The sequence below is a fragment of the Oxyura jamaicensis genome, chromosome 18 (assembly GCF_011077185.1).
Source record: "Oxyura jamaicensis isolate SHBP4307 breed ruddy duck chromosome 18, BPBGC_Ojam_1.0, whole genome shotgun sequence".
NCBI lineage: Eukaryota > Metazoa > Chordata > Aves > Anseriformes > Anatidae > Oxyura > Oxyura jamaicensis.
This window is the reverse complement of record NC_048910.1, coordinates 6,978,840-7,000,780: the sequence shown is the minus strand read 5'-3', so window position 1 is coordinate 7,000,780 and position 21,941 is coordinate 6,978,840. Positions and strand designations below refer to the sequence as shown.

At 38.1% G+C, this 21,941-nt stretch overlaps 2 protein-coding genes across 10 annotated transcripts in view; one reads left to right on the top strand and one right to left on the bottom strand.

Moving 5' to 3' along the window:
- LOC118175736 overlaps positions 1 to 21,941 on the bottom strand; it is a 214,843-nt gene that overhangs the window by 53,129 nt on the left and 139,773 nt on the right. For 5 of the 8 annotated variants that reach the window (XM_035342237.1, XM_035342238.1, XM_035342236.1 and 2 more), the window contains one exon: positions 2,881 to 3,053. The exons of the other annotated variants lie outside the window; for them this stretch is intronic. In XM_035342237.1, coding sequence (XP_035198128.1) covers positions 2,881 to 3,053 — 173 coding nt within the window. The remainder of the gene's footprint in view (positions 1 to 2,880; positions 3,054 to 21,941) is intronic. 8 annotated transcript variants of the gene reach the window in all.
- Positions 1 to 21,941, top strand: part of CA10 (carbonic anhydrase 10) — a 199,467-nt gene that overhangs the window by 99,974 nt on the left and 77,552 nt on the right. The gene's annotated exons all lie outside the window — the stretch shown is intronic.

Here is a 21,941-nt window from a genome sequence, read left to right as displayed (position 1 = left end):
GAGCTTAGGCCTGAAGTTGTCTAACTTCAGAAACACCTTTTGGTGCTTGTTTGTCTCTGTCTCTCACTTTCCAGACTGAAAGGAACAAATCAGATCTGGCATAAATGGTTTCATTTCTGCTGAAGTCAAATGAGCAGTGTTGGCTCTCACGCATGTCTGAATTTGCCAATTTTGTGATGCAGAAAGGCAGGACAAATTTTTATTCCCAGAAGCTTGCTGGTTTATCTGCAATACCTGAGGTAACTGTGCTGAGAAGGGCAGAAACATTTTGCACTATCCTTCCTCTATATAGAACAACTTAGAAATCTACCATACTCATAATTTGTACTGATCATTTACAAACCCTTAATAAACTACTCAGAAATGGAGCCTAAATATAAATTCTTCCCAAAAAGGTGTTTACATTTTTTTTAGGGGAAAAAAAAAAAAAAAAAAAAAAAAAAAAAGTAAATCCGGGTATATTTATGACTTCTTTCCTTTGATCTGTTACGTTTCCTTTCCTCCATGCTCCTGCATGCTCACAAAAAAGGAGAGTTTTGGTGCACCCAGGTATTATCAGAAGATTTGATCCTTCTGGCAATAAAGTTCCTACTGCTTTTCATAGTTATGAGTGTTTCTCTTTCATTATAACTCTTTCATAACTTTCTCAAACTAACCTTACTCAAGAATAATCTGGCCATTGTGACTGCTCTCATGCATATACCTTGTGTGCTCTCTCTGATACAAATGCAAACCTCAGTTGTAGCTATATTAAATGTGACTACAGTAGAGCAGAGTACTGCAATCCCTGAAGTGAAACTAGCTTAATGGGAAGTTGTGGTGAAATACACATCAGAAAGGAAACTTCATAAACTTTCGATTCAAAGACTAGCAGCTGTCCTGCATATATGCATAAAATACCTACTCACTTCAGTGAACCTGATCAATTGCACTGTAATGCTAGTGTTTATATAAAAATAAATATTAGAGGATTTTCTTTTTAATAGAAATTGCTGCTTTTCTTAAAGGTATAAGCTTGTAAAGAAACTGTATGGTTAACCTTAACATCAAGATAAAACTCATATCTCTTTATGGCTCTTACTTCTTAGCTTTAATATACATATTATAAAGGTTGAATTAGTAACTATTGATTAGGATTGCTCCCCCAAATTGTTATTTTATGATTCTCTTCCCGGATCGGGACTGTTTTTTTGTTGTTTTTAACCTAAGGGCTGGAGGACATTCTTTAGCTAAAACCTCTGTATCACAAGGCTGAAAAAATGACAGTGACTGTGTGTTTTCTAGGTGTCTTCTTTCTTTACAAATCTTATTTTATTTTTGATCTCTTGCTTCTTGGCTTACAAACGTGCTAAAACTACTTTAAATCTCAGAGAAAGGAATAATAAAGTTCCAAATAACAGGTTCTAAGTTCTCGAGCTTTCTGTAGTAGATGTGCTGATGGTGGATGACATTTCTCTGACTGAAATGCTTTCAGCATCTGGCTTTTGTAAACAACAAAGGCCGTTCTGAAATGATTGTATTTGGGCTATGACTGAAGCTATGCGGCTGTTATATTTACAGTACAGTAGATGTCAAATAACAGTCAAAGTAATTTGGGCATCACGGGAAATAATAGGAGTGATTCTAGTGCTTTCTGTGAAAACCTTCAAATTCCCATTTCATTAAAAATTCCAGTCTGCAGCTGGTAGCAGAGATTACTAGGTTTCACCATCTGTGCAGATTAACGTTTCCTAAAGGAGAATGAATGCAACAGATGAGATGGCTGGCTTTTCAGATAAAACAAAAACCCAAAGTAGAATCTCTTTTCTGACTCTTGCATCTCACACCTGTTTCCTTTTAATCACATGACTGAATTGTTTAAGACAAACAATTCCAGCTTTCCTTAAAGCTGATTAATTTTAAGACTGCAGATCACCAAGATGTTTGTGGGCTTGTAACTATGTAGAAGTAGTGATGGGAAGAGTGAGATTATTGTTAGAAATAGGTTGAACACCTTCTTCGGATGTTATTCTCCTCATATCCAAATAAAATGTCTTCACCCAAACATGCACAGTGATTTAAAAGCATCACCAGATGTGTTATAGGCTGGATTAACAATGACGAACCAACACGTGGAGTCTCAGTTGCTTAAAATCTATGCCCTTGGTGTTTTCAGTCTCATCTCTGTCTCTTCTACTGGCCATTACTAATCTTTCCAGGGAAGCAAGCATGTGATTCATTTAAATTGTGTTTTTAATCAATCCTATGTCACTACATATCTTACAATGTTATAATTTTCAAATTACATTAGCTTCACTGCACACCAAACACTGAAATAAATTCTTGGCAGTGATCACTGTATTAGGATGAATCACTAAAATTAATAGAGTTTCTGGATTTACCAGGAAATGGGATCATTAATTTGATTATTTCTTGAGGGTAAAAAAGGAAAGCACAATAGGCAATTACGGTGACCTTGAAACATCCACTGTGCTTACCGAGCCGGGTGTTAGCCATTGCATTACCTGGGATTTCTGGTATACAGGCATGTCTTCCCTCAAATAAAAGGTGTTTTGCTTTTATTCTTAAATGTGCTGGTAAATAGACAGTGGCTGCTACCTGAGACTGTAAATCACAACACGGTGGAGCCAGCAGCGTCCCGTAGAGGCAGTACGCAGCACAACGTGGAGGGGGCGGCTGCCTCGTGTGGAGGCAGGTGTTCCCAAAGCTCTCTGGGTGGCTGCGGAGTTCCATGTTTCGTCTCCACAAAAGCACTCACCCATGCGTGAGGAACAGCAGTAGCAGAGGGTATTACCATCCATATGGATTAAACATTAAAAAAGCCCAACACCCCAGAAACCAATTACTAATACAAACATGAAAGTGGATAATTAAACTCACTGGCAACACTGGTCCTTGTTCTCCCTTGCATTCTCCTTTTATTGAAACCCAGCTGTTCTTTGGCTGTTGCCAGGGGTAACCAGCAGTGACAGTCAAGGTCATCAATGAAAAGCAAGCCTTTTTCCCATGAATATTTTCCACTTTCTCAGAAACTTGCATATCAGAATAAATTCCTTTAAAACAAGAACTTTGGGTTAATAAAGCACTCGCTTGTTCTGGTTTAATTTCCATTCCCTGCACTTCTTTGGTCAGACTGTTCCTGCTCTTCCATGCTAATTGCAACTAGCAATATCCCCAGTAGCTCAACGTTCAGGTAATGTCTCTCAGAAGTGTATTAACAGGGTCACCAAGGTTGCTCTGTCCTCCTTTGAGACAGATAGGTGACTCTAGAGGAGCATCCTTGTAAGGCTTCCCATAGCCACAGAACCACCAGAGCTGCTGTGCTACCAGCAAGCCCTGTCCCATTCCTGCATATGCTTCCCGAGCAACAGCAAGTCTCTTCATTTTGGTATTCTGAATATGCTACAATTTTCTTTTCCCCTTTCTATATAGCCGGTGATCCATTTTTTACATAGTTTTCTGCCAAGCAAATAGTTTATAGAGTTCATTAAAGCACTTTCAGAGGAATAAAGTTAGAGTTTCATGGGAAGATATGGAAAAATCCATTCTTTTAATGTGAATTCTGTGGTGATTCATCATGCAGTTCTACTTTATATGATTTTGAAATGGTTAGAAGTACACTGTATGGTTTAAATTTATTTATTATTATTCTGTTTTATATAACCTGTATTTGCCCATTGCTCATTTTACACTTCTGATGTAAATAAGCTGTCTGATTATGAACTAGAGAGAAATTAATATTTTCAAATGGTTTGTATTGAATGTGAGTTCCCTGTGCATTTTTTATTATTTTTCCAACTTTCTAAGCCCGTATTTTTCTCTTAAAAGATAATGCTTAAGATATGAATATTTGGGGATAGAAGTGCCAAATTACAGCTTTGCTTAGGTGAACATAACTGCTTTTGATGCAAATGTTTCACTTGTTTATGTGGTGCTTAATTTAGAAAAGTGGTTTACATCTCATTTGACCCAGATTTTCCTATATGATATTTGGAAAATACATGGAACATGCACAGCAGACATCAGAGGCTGTATTCAGTACCTTCCCTGACCTGAGAGCATCCATTTCAAAGTGTTTCACAGCCGGCAACTGGAAGGTGAAAAAAGACCTGTTTGCTTATCTAGGAAGGGATTCTCTCTTCCAGACACAACACAGCTTTTTCTGAGTTGCTCAGTTAGCATCTAAAAGCCCTGGAAGTGGTTTAGGCTGGATTATGAGAAGTGCGAATGACAGTACTTACCTATGTTACAAGCAGATTATAATGATTAAGTATTAATTGCTTGCAATGTAGGTGGATAGATTTTCAAACTCACCAGAGGGCTTTATAGCATTCCTGTGAAGCTTCCTCGCGGATAAATGTCAGACCCCATCTTAACAGAACAATTGTCACTGTCAAAATGTTGTCAAATGCTGGTGTGACAGCAGATGTCGCAGGCAGTGTGCTGGGATGGGAGCACAGGACTTGAGCTCAAATTGACGCAGCTGCATGTTTACTTGCTCGGAAACGTCTCTGCAGCGGGGTGTGCCAGCAGAGGGATGATACCTGCATCATACATGGAGCAGTGGGTAAGAAAGGGCTTATACACACAACCCAATGGCCCCCAGCAAAAGTTTAAGATGGATGGCATTGTCACACTTTACAGAAAATACTTTTTAAAATTATTTTTTGCACATGCATATTCATTTCCTAAGTGCTAAAGACCAAAAGGTGCCGCTAAAGCACACAGGCTGGGCTTTGAGAGAGTGCAGAGAAATTTTACTGAAGCCCAGAGCAGCTTTATGGATTGTTACAGAAATTCAGGGCGTATAGCTAATTGGAGGAGTGTTTGTGCTTCACTGCTGTAGTCAAGGCTGCTCTTCTCTTCTGTTTTATCTTTCCTCCTTCCTTCACTTCACAGTCTAAGTAACTGCAAGTGGCTTTCAGACTTAATTTGCATCCTGCACAAGGTAAATGACAGAAACTTTCTTACATTACTGCAATTGAATTGACTGTAGGAAGTTTTGCAAGGATGTCTCATCAGTCCTTACTCCATCAGGAGGGAGACATATTACGCTCAAATACAGTTATTATATGTTACCTGCAAGGTAGCTTTCCTCTGGTGGCCTGGTCTTCCACTTCTACCTCAGTGAGAAGGACGTTTGCACCTGTCAAGATGAGATTTTCATTTTATGAAAAATAATTAGGATAATGGAGAAGAGGCTCGTTGTTTCAAATTTGCGTGTATGATAAATAATCCCATAAACCTTTCTTTCTGCATGAGTATTTCTGGGACTGGGCCTTGTACTTGGAAATTTATTTCAGAACAGTGAAGGTGGCTGAAATGTAAACACTTCTGAAAATGGTAATTTATTTATGCATCTAGGAGATAAAATTAACTAGCAGCTTTGGTCAGGGCAATATTCTCGGGTGCTCTTCAAATTTCTGGAAAATGTGTGCATTTTTTGTTTTGTTTTACTTACAGATTCACCCCTTACTTGACATCACTGGTAATACATGTTAGAACTACTCCCCTGAGTAGACTTGAAAAAGGTCTAGCTGAAATACAAACCTGATTAAGTCTAGCATATTCTGATTCACAGAAGATTAATCAAATTATGTGAGGCCCAAACCACCTTTTTCTTCCTTATACATATTGTTACGTTTACTTCAATGAATTATTTAAATGAGGAATGTGGCCCAGGATGTGAATGATATCAGGATGTGGCCCAGAAACATCTTACAGGGAGCTGCGAATACAATTCCGTCAAACCTTTGCTCAGTACTACAGATTTTCACTGGAACTTAAATTTTGCTGCAGTATGTCCACAGCTAATCTGACACAAATTAAGTGTCCTTGCTGAATTGTGAAACAAGGTGTTTCCACATACCATGCCTTTTGTGCCACCACCCCCTTTTTAACAGGATTAAGAAATCAATAGTTGTGCTGTCAAGGGAACATAAGCATTTCAGAAGGTACTGGGGGATATTTGTGCCTGATACTTCATTCAGAAAAGTATGCTGACCATATTTCAGGTTCATAATGAGTTGGAACCATTTCACGTGTCTAAAATTCAGGGAAGAACCATTTAAAATATAGGCCATATATAGGTAATTAAAAAAAAAAAAAAAACTCTAAAACATGAGTTAAGCCTTTTTAAAATCCCTGAAATATAGACGTACTGATATAAATCCAGAGTTGTACTCTGACACTATCAGTTTCCATTGTTCACTGAATTAATATAACGTTAAAAAGTTCACACTGCAGATGTGTTTAGAAACGCTTGGGCTAAGCATGTCATGTTGCTGAGCTGACAGACGTCAGCTTTGTTGAATATTCACAAACCAAACCTATTTGTTCACAGCTGTCTCAAATGTCAGAAATCTGTGTTTTTAGGGAATTCCCATAAGAACCCGTTCCACTTTTCTGTTCATCTTACCACTGACTAGATTTTGTTATGCTCAGCTTCTTTTTGGCAGACAGTTGACTGATTAGGTGATCAGAGAGGTTACAGACATGTCTCCTTGGAACTACGGGCATTTGTAGAACATAATATTCTCTCTTCTTATACATTTCCCTAATATTCCAGTTTAAAACTGGTGACCCAGTTGGTGAGGAGAATGTCACCAGAGTGTTTGTATCTCATACGGGACAGTTGCAAAGAAACACCGAGAACAGATGTAGTGCAGGAAAATGCAGAGAAACAGGAAAGACGGTGTTTTTTCAGATAATAACAGAAAGCTATTTTTAGTGGCCATGCAGGCTGAGAAAAGAACGAGTGCCTAATGGAAGCGGTCTGCTGGTTGTGGAGAGCTGTCCTCTGCGCATTTGCAACCATCCGTCAAGATGAGCTTGACTAGCAGAGCAGCCTTCTATACACCTCTTGTATATGTGTCCTGCTCCACCTGCGCCTATGTGCAGCTTTTGCTGCAAGTTGTCATTATGTAATCCAAAATCACTTCAGCGCTTAAAAGGGTAAACTCTATGCCAGGTGCAGTGAAATTCACTTTAAACATTCCCTGCAGGGGCTGTTTCTGCTGTCTTCATCTTGGATCAAGGTTAAAGGCACAATACAAATCTGCAAAAGGCAAACTATTCCCTAATCAGCAACTCAATTTTCAAAATTCCGACCTTGAAAGCAGGAAAATGTAAAAGAGATCTTATGAATAATAAAGGTGAAATTATGGAAAAACAGTGGCAGACAGAGTTTTGGGAAAAGGGGGCATTGTTCAGGCTGCAATGGGGCCGCATCTTTATCTGCCTTTTGAAGAAACATCAGAAGAAGCTGAAGGGTAAACCCATCTGCAGAATGACTGTCCTTTTTCTCCTTAATTCCATCCATTTTCACTGAAGCTTACAGACCCAGCACCAACAGTTTACAAGTAAAAGGCTTATCCTTATCTCCATTCCTTTTGAGAACAGGATGATAAAACTCCTAATCTGTAATCATGTCCAGCCACCCGAGGGTATTGTAACTTCCTACCGTCAGAACAGAGAGACCATCACAGGTAATAGTAAAGAAGTTACTGAGTATAACCCACTTGTAAACCTTACATCCAGATCTCAGTCCCTGTGTCCACTGCTTTGTCCACATAGAAAATTACCAGGTCTCTTATCTGAGAGCGTAACACAATATAAAAGAGTCTAGTGCTAATAGCACATTTCCTACCTCAATAGATGGACATTCAAGATGCATTTCTTACTACTGCTGTCTTCTCAAGTACTACTTCAGACATCTTGCCATAGCAGCTGAGCCCATTGTAGTCAACTGTAAAAACCATCCTGAGAAAAGGATCTCTTTTTACTGTATTAGCAGCTCCTTATTCTTATATCCAACCAACCAGCCAAGCCAATACAACTTCTTATATTTATATGGATAATAGGAGACATCACTGTAATAATGCAAAAGCCAAGGGCCTGCCACTGAGACACAAGTGGCAAATCACGGTCTTCTTGAGCAGATTTGTCCTGTCAGCCCTACAGGATAATTGAGAGAAGCAAAACCATAACTGCACACACTACTCAGCTGCCACATTAAAGCTGGCAATGGACAAAAAAAAGGGGTGGGGGAGAAGAGAGAGAGAAAGTAAAGGGAGAAATCAAGATTGCTGGGAATTTTGCAGAACTGGAGAGAGAGTTGGAAAAAAAAAAAATTTGGCATCACAAAACTTCCCAGTTAGATCTGGAAGATCTTAGAATGATGCAAGAGCAGCTGCCGTGGTTTGGAGGAGTACTGGTGAGTTGAAGCCATGGGTTTATCACCCACGGCTTTGCCATGTTCATGACAGATGGGCGTCAGCTGAGTATTCTTATTTTTGTCCATTTTAAAAGCAAGTATTTCCTCCATGAACAGCAGAATTAATTGGAATTCTGCACATGAAAATGTCAACAGTCTGATTCATCCAGTGGCCTGCTATGCAAGTCGTTTTTTCTGAATGGAGCTAGATGTGTGGTGCCTGTATGAACTCTCATTCCCTTGTAGCCCCTCCAGGTTCATTTAACCTTGTTTCAGACTCTCTGTGGTATGGTTCTTCAGGTATCCAAGCACATGTTTACAAAGGGAGCTGGCATTTCTAATGAGTGGTTTGAAAGCTACATATATTTAGCCATGTGTTTTAACCATAGCATCATTTATACGTATTTTCGTTATCACTGCCTCCTCAGAAAACTAATGTGTTCTTAATAAGGTTGTTCTTTGGTATATATTTATGCTGGGCTGCTCTTCCATGCATTTGTATAGGTAAAGCTTCTGTATATATTCACAGATTATCCAAAATAAAAACGCATTAAAATACAGTTGAACTCATCTCACTTTTTTCAGGGCTGTAAAGTCACAGTAGTCACATTAGCAGTACTGCTGATATCAGACTGCCTCATGTGTTCAAGAAGGAAAGGGGAGCAGAGCTGTGTACCAAAAACACTAGAGGGTCACATCATATGCACATCAGCACCTCCAGTTGAGACATTAATATCACTCCTGATGTATACTTGTGGAAGTAAAATTTTCAATTCAGTGGTCTTTGTCCACTGTTCTTTGTGCTCATCTATACAATGTCAGCAGTCCTTAAAGCAGTCTCAAGTGTCAGTTTGAGAAATACATCTCCAGAATGAGCTGAGATGGCAGACAGCTACAGGAAGAGTTTTAACAGTTGTTTTGAAAAAAAGGATAATGGTAACAGTCTCTTTGGGAAATAGTTTTACATATTTCATGGTGCCTGACTCAGAAGCAGCGATGCCCAATCTATGTTAGCAGTCCCTAGACACAACAGAAGTACAAATAGTGAGCAGTTGCTTTGTGGAGACCACAAACACATCATCAAAAATTAAAAAAAGATTCAAAGATTGTATACTGGAGATTAACAGAAATAAAGAAATACTGAGGCAGTTTTCAGAACTACTCATACAGTCAGGCTCCTTTGATTCGCTTCTTCTTGTCCTAGTTTGACCCCCGAACTTATCTTAAGACAAAGCAAAAAGACGCCTACAAGCTTTCAGCTTGATATTCTGGGAGGATTCTCATCTGGAAACAATCCGAACATATCACGGAAAGGCTGAATAAAATCTAAGGGTCACATTGTCTCTTTTGTAGTCATTGCTAAAAGAGGGAAATAGCTGAGAAAAAGCTATCCAAAACTATTTTCACATAATTTTTCCAAACCCATCTCACAAGTAATGAGCACAGGGCATATCCTTCAATCTTTTTTGAACCTGAAACTTTAGGGTTTTTTGATAGGAAGACCTTTTGAAATACTCACCTTGAAACTGTCCCACAAATCCCTAAGCTGTGGTAATCTACCTTCTTATGAGGGTTAAAATCGAGTCAAACATTTCTCAGCTCTGCCTCTCCTTCTGTTTCATCCTGCATTTTGAAGCAAATTAGATGAGATAAAACTGAAAACCAGCAAGTGCTATGACTTTCCAAGATAAAGCAGCATTGTTTCCAGGTTGCACCTGCTCCACTGAGCTGTAAAATACAAGCATCAAAGCAATAATGCTGTTTATTGCCCTGAAGAGCATTGGTGCCTGATGCCAGCGCTTTTCCATGGGGGGAACAGGAGAGGGAAGAATCTGGATCAGTAGGAGTGCACGCAGGCTGGGAGGGGAGCCCTGCCTGGGGCTTCAGCTTCCTTGGCCGCCATCCTCAATCTGGTAATAAAGTTTTACAGTGGAAAATAACTGCAGTGTTGAAAAGATTCAGTAAGAAGTAAACTGCTGATGAAGCACAGAGATTAGGGGTTTGGATAGCAGAGTGAGAATATTTTATCTGGATGAACACATAGCTTTTTCTCTTGCAGGCTTCTACCGTAAGTTACAAATTGACCCCAACCCAAATTGTCTAATCCAAACAGGGCTAAAGTCAAAATGGCTCAAAATCAAACTCGGCCTAGCATTAAATAAGCAAAAGTATCGCTCATCTTCACTGACATTTTCCTTTGCTTTTAGGTTAACAAGAACTGGATTTTTATGGGACTTTTTAAAACTTAGTTCTCTTATATGGTTTTTAGTATAGCTGAGTAAAGGATGTTTAAAACGCACTGGAACCATATTAAACATTAATGAATAAAGTGCTAAAGTAACACAGGTTTAGTAGTAGGCTAAAAATGTTAGGTCTGAAAAGAGGAGACCAGATTTCCATTTTTATTTTATAATACAAACACTAGCATTAATAATTAATCTGGGAGTCTATTAAGGAATACTCTGCTGTTCAAGGAGAGGATAAAAATGGGAGCAGCATGGAAAGGGTCGAGACAAATGTGCCATGGCTTAGAGTTGTTTAGTCACCAGTGGAAGTAACAAGTGTAAATGTATTCCTGATAATGCAGAAATTCAGAAAATTTTATTAGCTGTGCAAAAGAATCTTTACTGCTCTTTGTTCATTTTTTAATGCCTGACTTATATACCTTGCCAGCAGAATGAATAATTGCTACCATTCTGCTTTTGTTTGTATTTCCTTATAGTCCAACATACTCTACACCATCAAGATGAGATTCAAACACCAACAATAAATTAAGCTAGCTGCCATGGCACCTTTATTGTTGCTGTGGATTGCATCTGTTGACACTAGATGGATGATGCAAGATAAAAAGAAAAAAAATGTTTAAAAAGGGGGGATGGAGGGGAGGAAGGGGAAGGATTTAAAACTTTCTGAGCACTTGCATTTGATTCAAATGCTGATTCAGGTTTAAGGCAAACTAAAATGTTACTTGTCTGCTCTGAACCATCACAATAGCTCTAAGTACTGCTGCTCAGTGGTTTGGTTTCCACCATATTTGCCCACAGCTCTGGAAAGGGGAACCGGAGTGCAATTTAGCCCTAGATGTGTATTATAACAAAAAATTCATGCCACCCATGGGCAGAGTTAGAGAGGCAGGATAGCAGAGCCTGTGCTTGTCAGTATGCCCTTCTTCTGAAGAGAATATATAGCATGTTAGCTTGCCTCAGGTAACAATCCCAAGGCATTGAAATGTCTCGTCTTTTCAGATCGGTAACCTGAGTATCTCCTCAGAGAATCTTGCAGGTTGTTAATTATAAAAAGGCAGTAAAATTGTAAAAGGAAAGATCAAGACTGTGATCCCGGGTTACACTGCTGAGCCATAAGTGGCACATAACCAGAGTTATGGGAAGAAATTAATGGAAAATTGAAACTGAATATCAGGAAAATCTTTCCAACAGTGAGAGCTACTGGACTATGAAAGTCTCCTGTGTGAAATGGCAGATGCTCTTCTTGCCTGAGAGCCTTAACAGGGAGCTAGACAAAGTATTCTATAAGGAGCCAGGCCGAAAAAGCCCAGAAAACTGATCTTTTTTCCTGATGTACTCAAAATACTCTGAGAGAATATGAAAGACACAACAGTCTTGACAGGAAGACCCTGTTCCTTTGCTTTCCTTGCCATGATGCTACTTCACTTTGCTATTATATGAGGTTAAAAATATCCAGTTAAAATATTTAGTTGCTCTCTCACTATATGAATCAACGCATGCTGAAGAGGAGAAGCCTTCCTGAACATGCTCGTACATGTAGGTGCCCTTTACACAACAGGATGCGTTTAATTTTCAGTCCGAAATTTCTTCTCAACCCTACTTTATTCATTCTTCCTAGCAACACGAGTCTTGTAGCACTCATCTTGAATGCTTTAACGTACAATACTTAAGTGGGCTCTATAACATTTTTCAGAGCAACTTTTGTTTTTTATTAATGACATTCAAGACGCAGTTTATAACCATTTGTATGCATTTCTTTCAAGTCTGTTTTTTGTAGGACTAGCCTACATACCACTGGATGTGACAGTTTCTATCTGGTTTTATTTTTATTGCTGAATATAAATGTAGAGTTTGTCTGTGAATATTACTGCTGCCCTGCAGCTCTGGTAGTTTTTTATGCTTAGTCTTTTTAATGATTATGTATAGTTTGTCTTCTAAATGCCTTTTCTAGTGTTTACTGGATTTGTGAAGTATTCACCGACTTCATGAGATGTGACCAGTGCATAAGGAGAAAAGGGGATTTGATTATTTAAATTGCATGGAAAAATATGCATACTGTCAAAACAAAGAAATGCGTAGGACTGTATTCTCACTTATACTCATACACATCAGGAATAACTGCATTTAAACTAGTGGACTGGTATCACTGCAAACCCAATTTAAATGTCAGTAAAATCAGGTCTACCACTTCCATGTACAAGAATATTGTAGTTTTAAAGATCCCATATATTCTGTCAACTGTTTACCTTTTACTTACCTTGCTATCAGTAACACTAGAAGTAATTAAAATTAGCATAAAATATTTTTGAAATCATGTTTTTTTTCTCCCCTTTAAAAACATATCTTACAATCACTTTCTCTTATTTTATGTGATTTTTTTTTTTGGCAGTAGGGAAAGCATTTTATTATTACTGCTTTTGTTATTCATTATTGTGAATATGAAACTTCACAAATCGGCAAGGATCTCAGGTTATGTTTTCATATCTAAACTGTGTTTAAACCTTTCTTACTAAGCTATATATCTCAAGTTGATTGAAGCATACTGAGGTTTGGATTGGCTTGGGTCACACAGCATAAATTCAGCAAGAGTTCAAATTACTCTAGATATATACTTGTGCAACTGAGTTAACGATCTGATTCCTAGAGTGGGATTCATCTGCTGTAGTTCAACCATCCAGTTTCATTCAGGCTGCATCAATGCAGAGAGAGGGGCACTTCCAGCAGGAATTTATCCTACTCTAACACAGTGATCAAAGATAGGTGAATGATAGGCACTCGACACCCTCCAATAAGTATGTGGGTAGCTAAGACAATTATTTAAAAGATAAATAAGTACTGAATAGTAAAAGATACAGCAAGGTGAATCTTGGCCCTAATACCTGAATAAGCTTAAAAAAAAAAAAAAAAAAAAAGACTGTTTCCTCCAAAAAAAACTTCTAGACTTCATTTTTCAGATATTCACATAACTGCAGAAGCATTCAGACTGCACACAAGAAAACTGTTGCCAGGGGCTATCTTTGCTGTGGTACCTTGCAGCCTTTGGGCCTGCCGGGTTGCCTCCACGGCAGCACCACACAGCGCGGCCAACACAGCGTGGCACACGGCCGCTGTAGCTGAAAAGTCTCCCAGAGCTGTACACATGTGCTGGTAGGTGCTGGTGTCACTGTTCTACCTCTGGTTGTAAATCCTGACACAGAAGCATCTCAGATATATTATGTAACTAGGAGAAAGGACTTACATGATTTAGTTTGCTTTTTTAAAATGATGCAGTTTTTGATTAATAATTTTATGCTGTTCTGATGCCAAGTGCACCTTTTACGAAGACAAACTGTTTACATTTTCTTACAGTTATCTCGAGTAAAGAAAAGGTAGCATTGAGGCTCATCTGATTATATTATACATCTATAGTTTAAAAGATTTTCCAATTTTATCTATTTATAAAATTACTTGAAGCTGAGGATTAAAGAGAAAGGTTTAAAGCAGAAAAGCTGATTTAAGACTGAAGATCTTTCTTAGCAGCATCCATTTAAAGTTAATCTTTGATCATCTCTGAAGCTGATTACCTAACATATAAAACCTATAAAAATTATCCCCTCTTTTATTATGCAATACAAATATTGTATTCCTTCAAATTCAGCTGATCATGGAGTAACATTCAGAAAATCTGTTAATAAAATAGTCAGAAGTGTTACAGGCAGAGACAAACAGGCCATGATGGAAGGAGGCAGAAGGATAGTGGAAAGCTTTGCCATTGTCACTCACAGCAGTAAACTAGAGTTGTAGGATCACAGAGAGGGCTTGTAAGGCACCGATCCCCTTATCTGAAGATAGCAAAGGGTTTAATATTTAAATGTACTTGATAGAGAACATACAAGAGCTCCATGCTATACGCTTACAGTCTACCTGTTGATTTCACTTGCTATTCTGCCTGGCTATTAAATAGTCCAAGTATTCCAGTATGCAGCATTGCCAAAGTAAAAGTAAAAACCTATGTTCAGCTTGCCAGATTTTCTCTTTGGGCCTCCTGAATACTTGCTTCTTGCATTCACCTCAGGAATGGTGTGATGCCAGTTAATGCAGTGTCTCCACTCCGTTGATACCAACATCCATCAAAGACAAAGACCATCCACAGAACCTCTTAATGGCAGAGCTCCTGCAACTGCTACACTTTGGTGTCTCTGCTGACCGTTTCTGCTTCTTAGAAACCCATTTAGTTTGAGACAGCTTACACAGCATGTAAGAAAAGTTTTCCTAAACTTTCACATACTCACTTATTGTAAATTAAAGGTTTTTCCTATCGTCCTTTATTCCCGAAAGCCAAGATGGGAGGAGGGTAGAAGATGGGAGTCAAGGACACCACTACTGATACCAGAATCTGGGCAAAAATTAAGCAACTTAAATCATTTCTCAGCTCATAAATTTCTCGCAAATCACTTTGTTTCTATCTCCATACTTTTATTTTACACAAGTTTGTTTTAAATTATGTAGGAGCCTTAAATTCTTCTCTGCTTCATCCTATTTGTATTCCAAAGGTTTGGTTAACGATGCACAATGCCTACAATAACTAAGTCTGCAGCAGTCTTGAACAGTTAGGAAAGCTGCTGGGGCACACTGTTCTCGATGCCTTCAGAGTACTTAGCTGTTGTTACAAAAATGGAACCGTAAGACACAGACCTATTGTTACTTTAGCAGGAAAACAAAATCTTTCTTGCCACAAATCAAGACTTGGCATTATCTAAATACGAAACCTTACCATGTGAATGTAAGAGTATCTGTATTAAACTGTGAGCAAGTGTTTGTTACACCTTCCCGTTACCCATGGGATTTGTATTTTGTGTTTTATGTGTCCCCTAGCTTGAGATTAAGGGCAGGCTTAGTTTCGTATTTGGGGAAGCACTGGATAACCTTTGTGAAGAAAAAAATAATCTATGTTCAGCATCTAATTTGGAGCAAAAAGACCTAGTGTAGGATATTGCTGTGTAAAACGTGTCAGTGACAGATCAGTAATACCACTTGCAAAGTGTTTTCACATTGTCTGAAATTGCAGCTATTGAGATGATTCTAGATAAACATCTTTGCTCATTAAACGTGGCTTCCCTGGCACAAAAATCTGTCCTGTGGAGCGCACTTTCTGAACTCAGGAAAAATTGAAGAGGTTGCACTGGTGCAAAGACCCAGCCAAGGGAATCCAACTGCAGGACTGGGGGTAGTGCTGCTTACGGTACTCCATCCACTGAAAATGCAGGAGAGGGATGGTTTACGGGTAGTGCTCACTGTTTTAAGAACTGTACACTTCATATAGGTAGGCCGCTTTTGCTATTTGTTCATGCCTGATCTTTGTTTCTTCACAATTTTAAGAAGTTTGGTATCAACAAGCATTAAATTCAATTTCACGGGGTTTGTACGACTTGTTTTCTCAGAAAAATGCTACTCTGCATAACATTATTGACACATCAAGAGCGATGATGTAATTTTGTTTAAAAATAATCTGTTTTCAAAATGACAGACTGTTTAAAGCATTTTTGTTTTAAATAACCTAAATAATACTGTTTGCTTGCTTACAGAAATAAAATCTAATTTATAGCAATTAGAGCACATTGACCTGATTAAAATTTATCTCCATCATCCTGTATTTAATACCAAGTGGCTTTGTTGCCAAGACAGTATTGGTTTATGCTGAGAAGGGATTTCTCTATCAAATGGGCATGTTCAGCAGCACATAAAATAGGGGGAATTTGAGAAATTGAAAGTGAAAAAGGAGGCAGTAATTTTAGAAATTATTTAATTTCTTATATATTTATCTGACTAGCAATCACAGTTTCTTGGGAGGGAAGGAAGAGGGTTCTTTAGAAATTATTAGAAATACTGGAGGACTTTTTCTCTGTGATGTTAGCTCAGGGAAGATTCTCAAGAATGAAGCATAATTAGAACAAAATACCAGAGGCTCAGAAAGCTCAATCCTGTCCTGGTACAGCTACTTTACAGCAATGTATAGCAGCAATGCATTTGGTGCCAGCTTCTATATCTACACTACCACCCAATAAAAATAATTTTTTTTTAAAAAAAAACAATCAACTGGAACGGTGACAAGATTTTCAAAATGGTTAGCTTCTGAACTCTAACTTCCCCCCCTGGATGTTAGATATCTTAAAGCCTATTATTGCTGGTCTAGCACATCTTCTTTTTGTGAGTGGAACAGACAAGTGGAAGATGTGAAACGTGTATGGTCATATGTTCTCACCTATTATCACAAAAAGTTATGTGATCCTTCTAGAAAAGTATTCACCTTTCATATTTCAACAGGGAAAAAAACTGAAAACATACAGATTCATATTCTGCTCTGCTGTATTCCTATTGTAACTTAGAAGTTAGACATTTTCTGCCTGAACACTAATTGTTTGATCAGAATCGCTGTTACCCCTTACCACAGTGATGCAGGCAACCCCGTATTATTCTTTCCAGAGGACCAGCTTCTATGGATTTCAGCCTCACTTCAGCTTGCAGTAACCTTAGAAAGTAAGAAGCATTACAAATACCTGAGGGAAATTCCATCTGCCATCTAATTAAGCTGTTAAAAAATATTTTTGGAGAAAAGAAAGCAAATAGGTTGAAGATATTTTTACTCTCCACAGTTATCTACTGATGGTATAACTCATGGTTCACGTTTCAAATGGAAATGGAAATCATGTGTTTTAACTGAATTGTGAGTTTATTAGTTAAAAAAAAAGTATGCAGTTTCCCAAAGTCATAGATCCTCTGAAATATGGAATGCACAGGGAAATGCATAACCTTATAAGTACCTATTTTTTCTAGGTTTTGGTTTGAAGAGAGTAAAAAAGAAAGTGCATTGTATAATTATACCTTATAAACTTGAAGTATATTAAATATAAATCATTCTCATGCATCATATGCTACTTTTTAAAGGAAAAATATGCATTGAAATGATTTGTTCAATCTTACGTCTGCCTTCTAGCATCAAAGATCAATGTGCAGTCTGATTAAGTTGTGCTCTATAGATTTCCGCAGTCAAGTTCATCAAAGAACCCATTTCTCTTCCTCTAATGATGCTTGAACCTAAAGTTCTTTTCTGAAGTACTTTAATTTTCACTTGGTCATTACAAGAAGACAGTGACTTAATGAACTGCAAATAGGAGAAGAAAGTAACATAAATCATTTTTGCATCCTTTTTTGTGGTATTAGCATATCTCTTCTTTCATCATTTTAATGCCTCCAGTGATTTCCCCACATATGATGGTGAAAATTAAATTATACTGCATTTTTTTGCATTCCAGTGCACCAATAAAAATATAAAATTATTAGAATAATCAAGATAAATTAATGTCAGCAAGCTGTAATATCATTTTACATTGTGCCACAGTAACTGTTAGTTTCCAGCTAAGATAATAGGCAGTAGGCATTTATCATAGATAATCAGAAAAAAAATTGTAAACGATTCTTCTGTGAAAGGGTTTGTTCTTGTAGTTCTTCTGTTTTTTTCCGTCTTCTCCAAGATGATTACTTCAAAAGTGTACACCAATTCTTCCTCACCTTTAAAATGCTTCTGACTGGAGGTAACATTCAGAACTCAAAAATAAGATAGTAATTTAAAATATGTTTTCTTTCTAGCCTCATGTTTCTAGCTTCTCACTGTGTGTACTTTTGTGTAATTTTAAAAATCATGTTGCCAGTATATTTTTCTAAAATAGAAGAAAAATCAGTCATGAAAAAGAAAATACACGAAGATGTAAAAACAAAATAAAAGGATGAATCACATCAAAAGGTAATAAAAAACAGACTGAAAGGACAGAAATAATTTCTGATGTAATTTTTCTCGATTTAGTGCACTTATGCTGGTCTTTACTATGTTCGACTGTATGTTCAGTTTGGAACCACCAGGAAGAGAGACTAGGGGAGAATTTGCCTGAGAACAGTCAGATGTACTTATCGAAGCGATATGTAAGTGGTGAAAAACATCATGAAAAGGTATTTGGCTTTTGGTAGCCTCCTTCCACTCTTCCCTCTCACTCACTCAATTCCCTTTGTGCACTTAAACCAAAGGTGAAAATTCCTCTGCCCTTTTTACAATCTCTTTCAAACCATAAACTCATTTTGCATCTTTTTGTTTCTACAATCAGCCTTCCTATTAAAAAAAAAAAAAAAAAAAGAATTGTGACTACCTTCTCAGTACCAATGGAGTGCTCGTTTCTATTTTGAAGTGCTGCTTAGAGGTGTTGAGCTCCTTGCCACGTTCTGGAAAGGCTCTGATACATGCATATGAATAAAATTAATATTTATGGTCATTGGGGCCTATAAACCTTCCAAAAAGCTGAAATTAAATGCTTGAATTAATTGCAAATGAATAGTTCTAAATTGTCCTATCAATTGTTGCAATGTGATGGTTTGAAAGTAAGTATTTTCAGCATGAGTAGTCAGTGAAAATGGAAATAACTGGCTAAAAAGAGATACTGCATATATAGTCTGTCAAGTTTTCTTAACTCGGCACTGCTGAACCTCAGCCGATGGGAGCAGCATGTGCCTCCAGCCCTGAAGTTCCCTACAGAAGCAGGACGGGGTGAGTAGCGCTGCGGTCCCCCAGCGGCTTTAGGCATTCAGCGTTCAGCACACAGGAACACGTAACTTACTGAGAACTTCAAATGAGGGGATAAATGTTGAATCACTTGGGTGAGCACCCCTACAGGTAATACTCCAATGGTGGAAACTGTTTAACTTCATGTGTTGTAATGTTTTTATGCATTTGTATTCATTTATTTTAGAAGATGATCTTATTTCAGATCAGTGGCTCCGATGGGAGCTATAGGCAGGATCAGGCAGCAGGAGCAGCTTACTCCTGCAACACACCTTTAAATATCGAGTGGTACTTCTGAACAACCATAAAGCTACTAGATAGAGATTTCAGCTCAGCTGTATGAACCTCAGTAGTAAATGCAGGATAAAGCAGTTCTTTATTAGACCTCTCAGTTACAAAGAGCCAAATGCTGTCACTCTTGCAACCAACTGGGATTTGCCCTGATCACTCTTAGAGAAGGCAAAGATCTTTTTCCTTTCAATTACACACAGTCCCAAATCACTGGCATTATTGAGCTGTATTTAGGAGTGATTTCAATCCTAAAATGCAATTTCCATCATTAAGAAATTATCACTATTGTTTTGTGTATTTCATGCAAGGGAAGATTTTGCATCAGTTTTATAATTTCGGTATCAGAAACATACGCACACCTCAACCTTTGTAATGCGATTGCCGTTACTTTGTTCGGTTGTCAATGTTGCCCTCAAAAACAAGAATTTAAGGAATCACGTTCCTTATGTCCCTCTATACTCATTTTAAAGTTTTTCACCTCTGAAATGCAAATTTAACTAGTGAGGGATTAGTCCAGATTTAAGTGTACCTTACTGATTCTGTATCAATTTAACTACAATGGTGTAAAGGTTTAGTTTTCCTGAAAAGCCCTTCTGGAGAGCTGGCCAGGCCTCTCACTGCCAAACCAGTGCCCAGCTCCTGAGCCATTACGGCATGTAGACTGTGCTGTAGGCTCTGCGCACCTGGTTTCTCTTCCACCTTACCAATATTTTGGGGCAGTAATTCAAAATATAATTAAAGAAAGGACATTTGCTTATGTGTACTTGAAGGCATAGCTTGTCCAGCCATAGCTGTAGTGTTTGTAGTCACACAGAAGAGGAAAAACTCAGTCAGGGTCATCTAATATTCTTGGCAGGTTCTCATTAAAATATTGTTTTATTGAGATAACAGCGGTGAAATGTGTGAAGGTAGAATCCCAAAATATCTAATGCACTTACGGTGCTATGCTGTGTTGTAAAAACTTAAAATAAATTAAACGATGCCATTTTTATTGTCATACTTCAGTACTGCAGTATGCAGCCTTACTTTCAAACGCTCTCAGCTCATTACTAGTATTGAAAGAACTGTTTAGAAAATGTCTAGCTGGGATATACAGGGAAAGGAATATATCGCTCCTCATTCTCTTAGGTCTCTCTTGCACCCTCATCAGACAAGCTGACAAATTTTTTAGCTAATGCAGGCGTCTCCTTTATTTTCCATTCCTCCTCCCTGTGAGCAAAATCCCAACCTCTTCTTTCTGGGGAATAGAGCTTGCATTAATTGCTGCTTCAAACAGCATATACTTAGACATGGAAATTGAGTCAGAGATGAGACAGTAATGGAAATCTTGCCCCCAAAAAGGCAACAACTTTTCTCTTAAGGATTCCAGCACAGAAGAAAAGAAATAGAGAAAATATGCTACAGGCCACATACAGAATCGATTTCAAACAAGATGTGTTTCAGAGATTTCCCACAAGGTATCAGCAGCTTCTTAATGCAGTTCATTCACAAATTCCTTCGGGGAGCTCAGTAAATAATGGCAGCTGATTCCCCCTGTCACAGGCCCATGCAAAGGAGTACATTAAAATGTACTCAAGGATTCAGAGAGGTGCTCAGAGCATGCTGAGCAGCTGATAAGCAGTTGACCACTCGTTGGCTTTGGTCCTCGCAATTTAGGCTGAGTTAGGCCAAAAGTCCCTGGTGGAGCTGGGCACCACTTTGTAATTGAAATTCAATGGCAGCTGACTACCTTGCTCCCTTGAATGTCCAAATCTTGAGTCAATGATGGCTAAATGAACAGAAGCAATTCTCCTGGCGCAGTACTCCATTTGTAGCTATACAGCCACCTATCACTCTGGCGTCTAAACTCATCTAAACCATCAGAACTCAGTAACAGTAGCAGAAATCCTAATGGATTTCAGGGACTCTCCAGAAACACCTCAGGTTTTTGGCAGCTAAAGCTAGGCTGTAAGCAGTAACTTCAGATTTGAACGGGGTGCTTTTCTGTTTCCTTTATGCTTCCTAAGTCATTGGGACAGGTTTACAGAGAAATTGTATGCATAAGAGTGAATGAGAAGGGGAAGGAGCAGAGAAGCATTGAATCCAACTACATTAAACATGAAATTCTTTCTACAATAAATGGCTATCTATGTTCTAAACTACGGAGCAGGAAATGTTTTGTTGGCAAGATCATCCACAATAACTTCTCACACAGAATAGAATATAAAGAAAAACATACTTTTGATAAATCTCCTAACGTGAAAACTCGAGAGATCTTTCCAAATCCTGTTTTCTGAGAGTTTTCCAAAAAGCACATAACTTGTCCTAACATAATTAAAAGAGTACACTTTGCAATGTAAACCAGCTTGTTTCACTTGAGAGCTAGCAAATAAAATCCATACAAACTGGAAACACACAGACATTCCAGACTCTTGCATTAGCAGCTTGATCACCCCCACACATTTCCTTAAATCTCATTTAAGGTTTTGGACTAGAGACTATTGAAACTATTTTTATTCCCCATAGCACACTGTATCAGGAAATCACAAGGTCAACATTTTGTTCAAATAATATCTGTGTAGGTGTGAACACCCTGAATTTACTTCTTGTTGCAGAATAATAG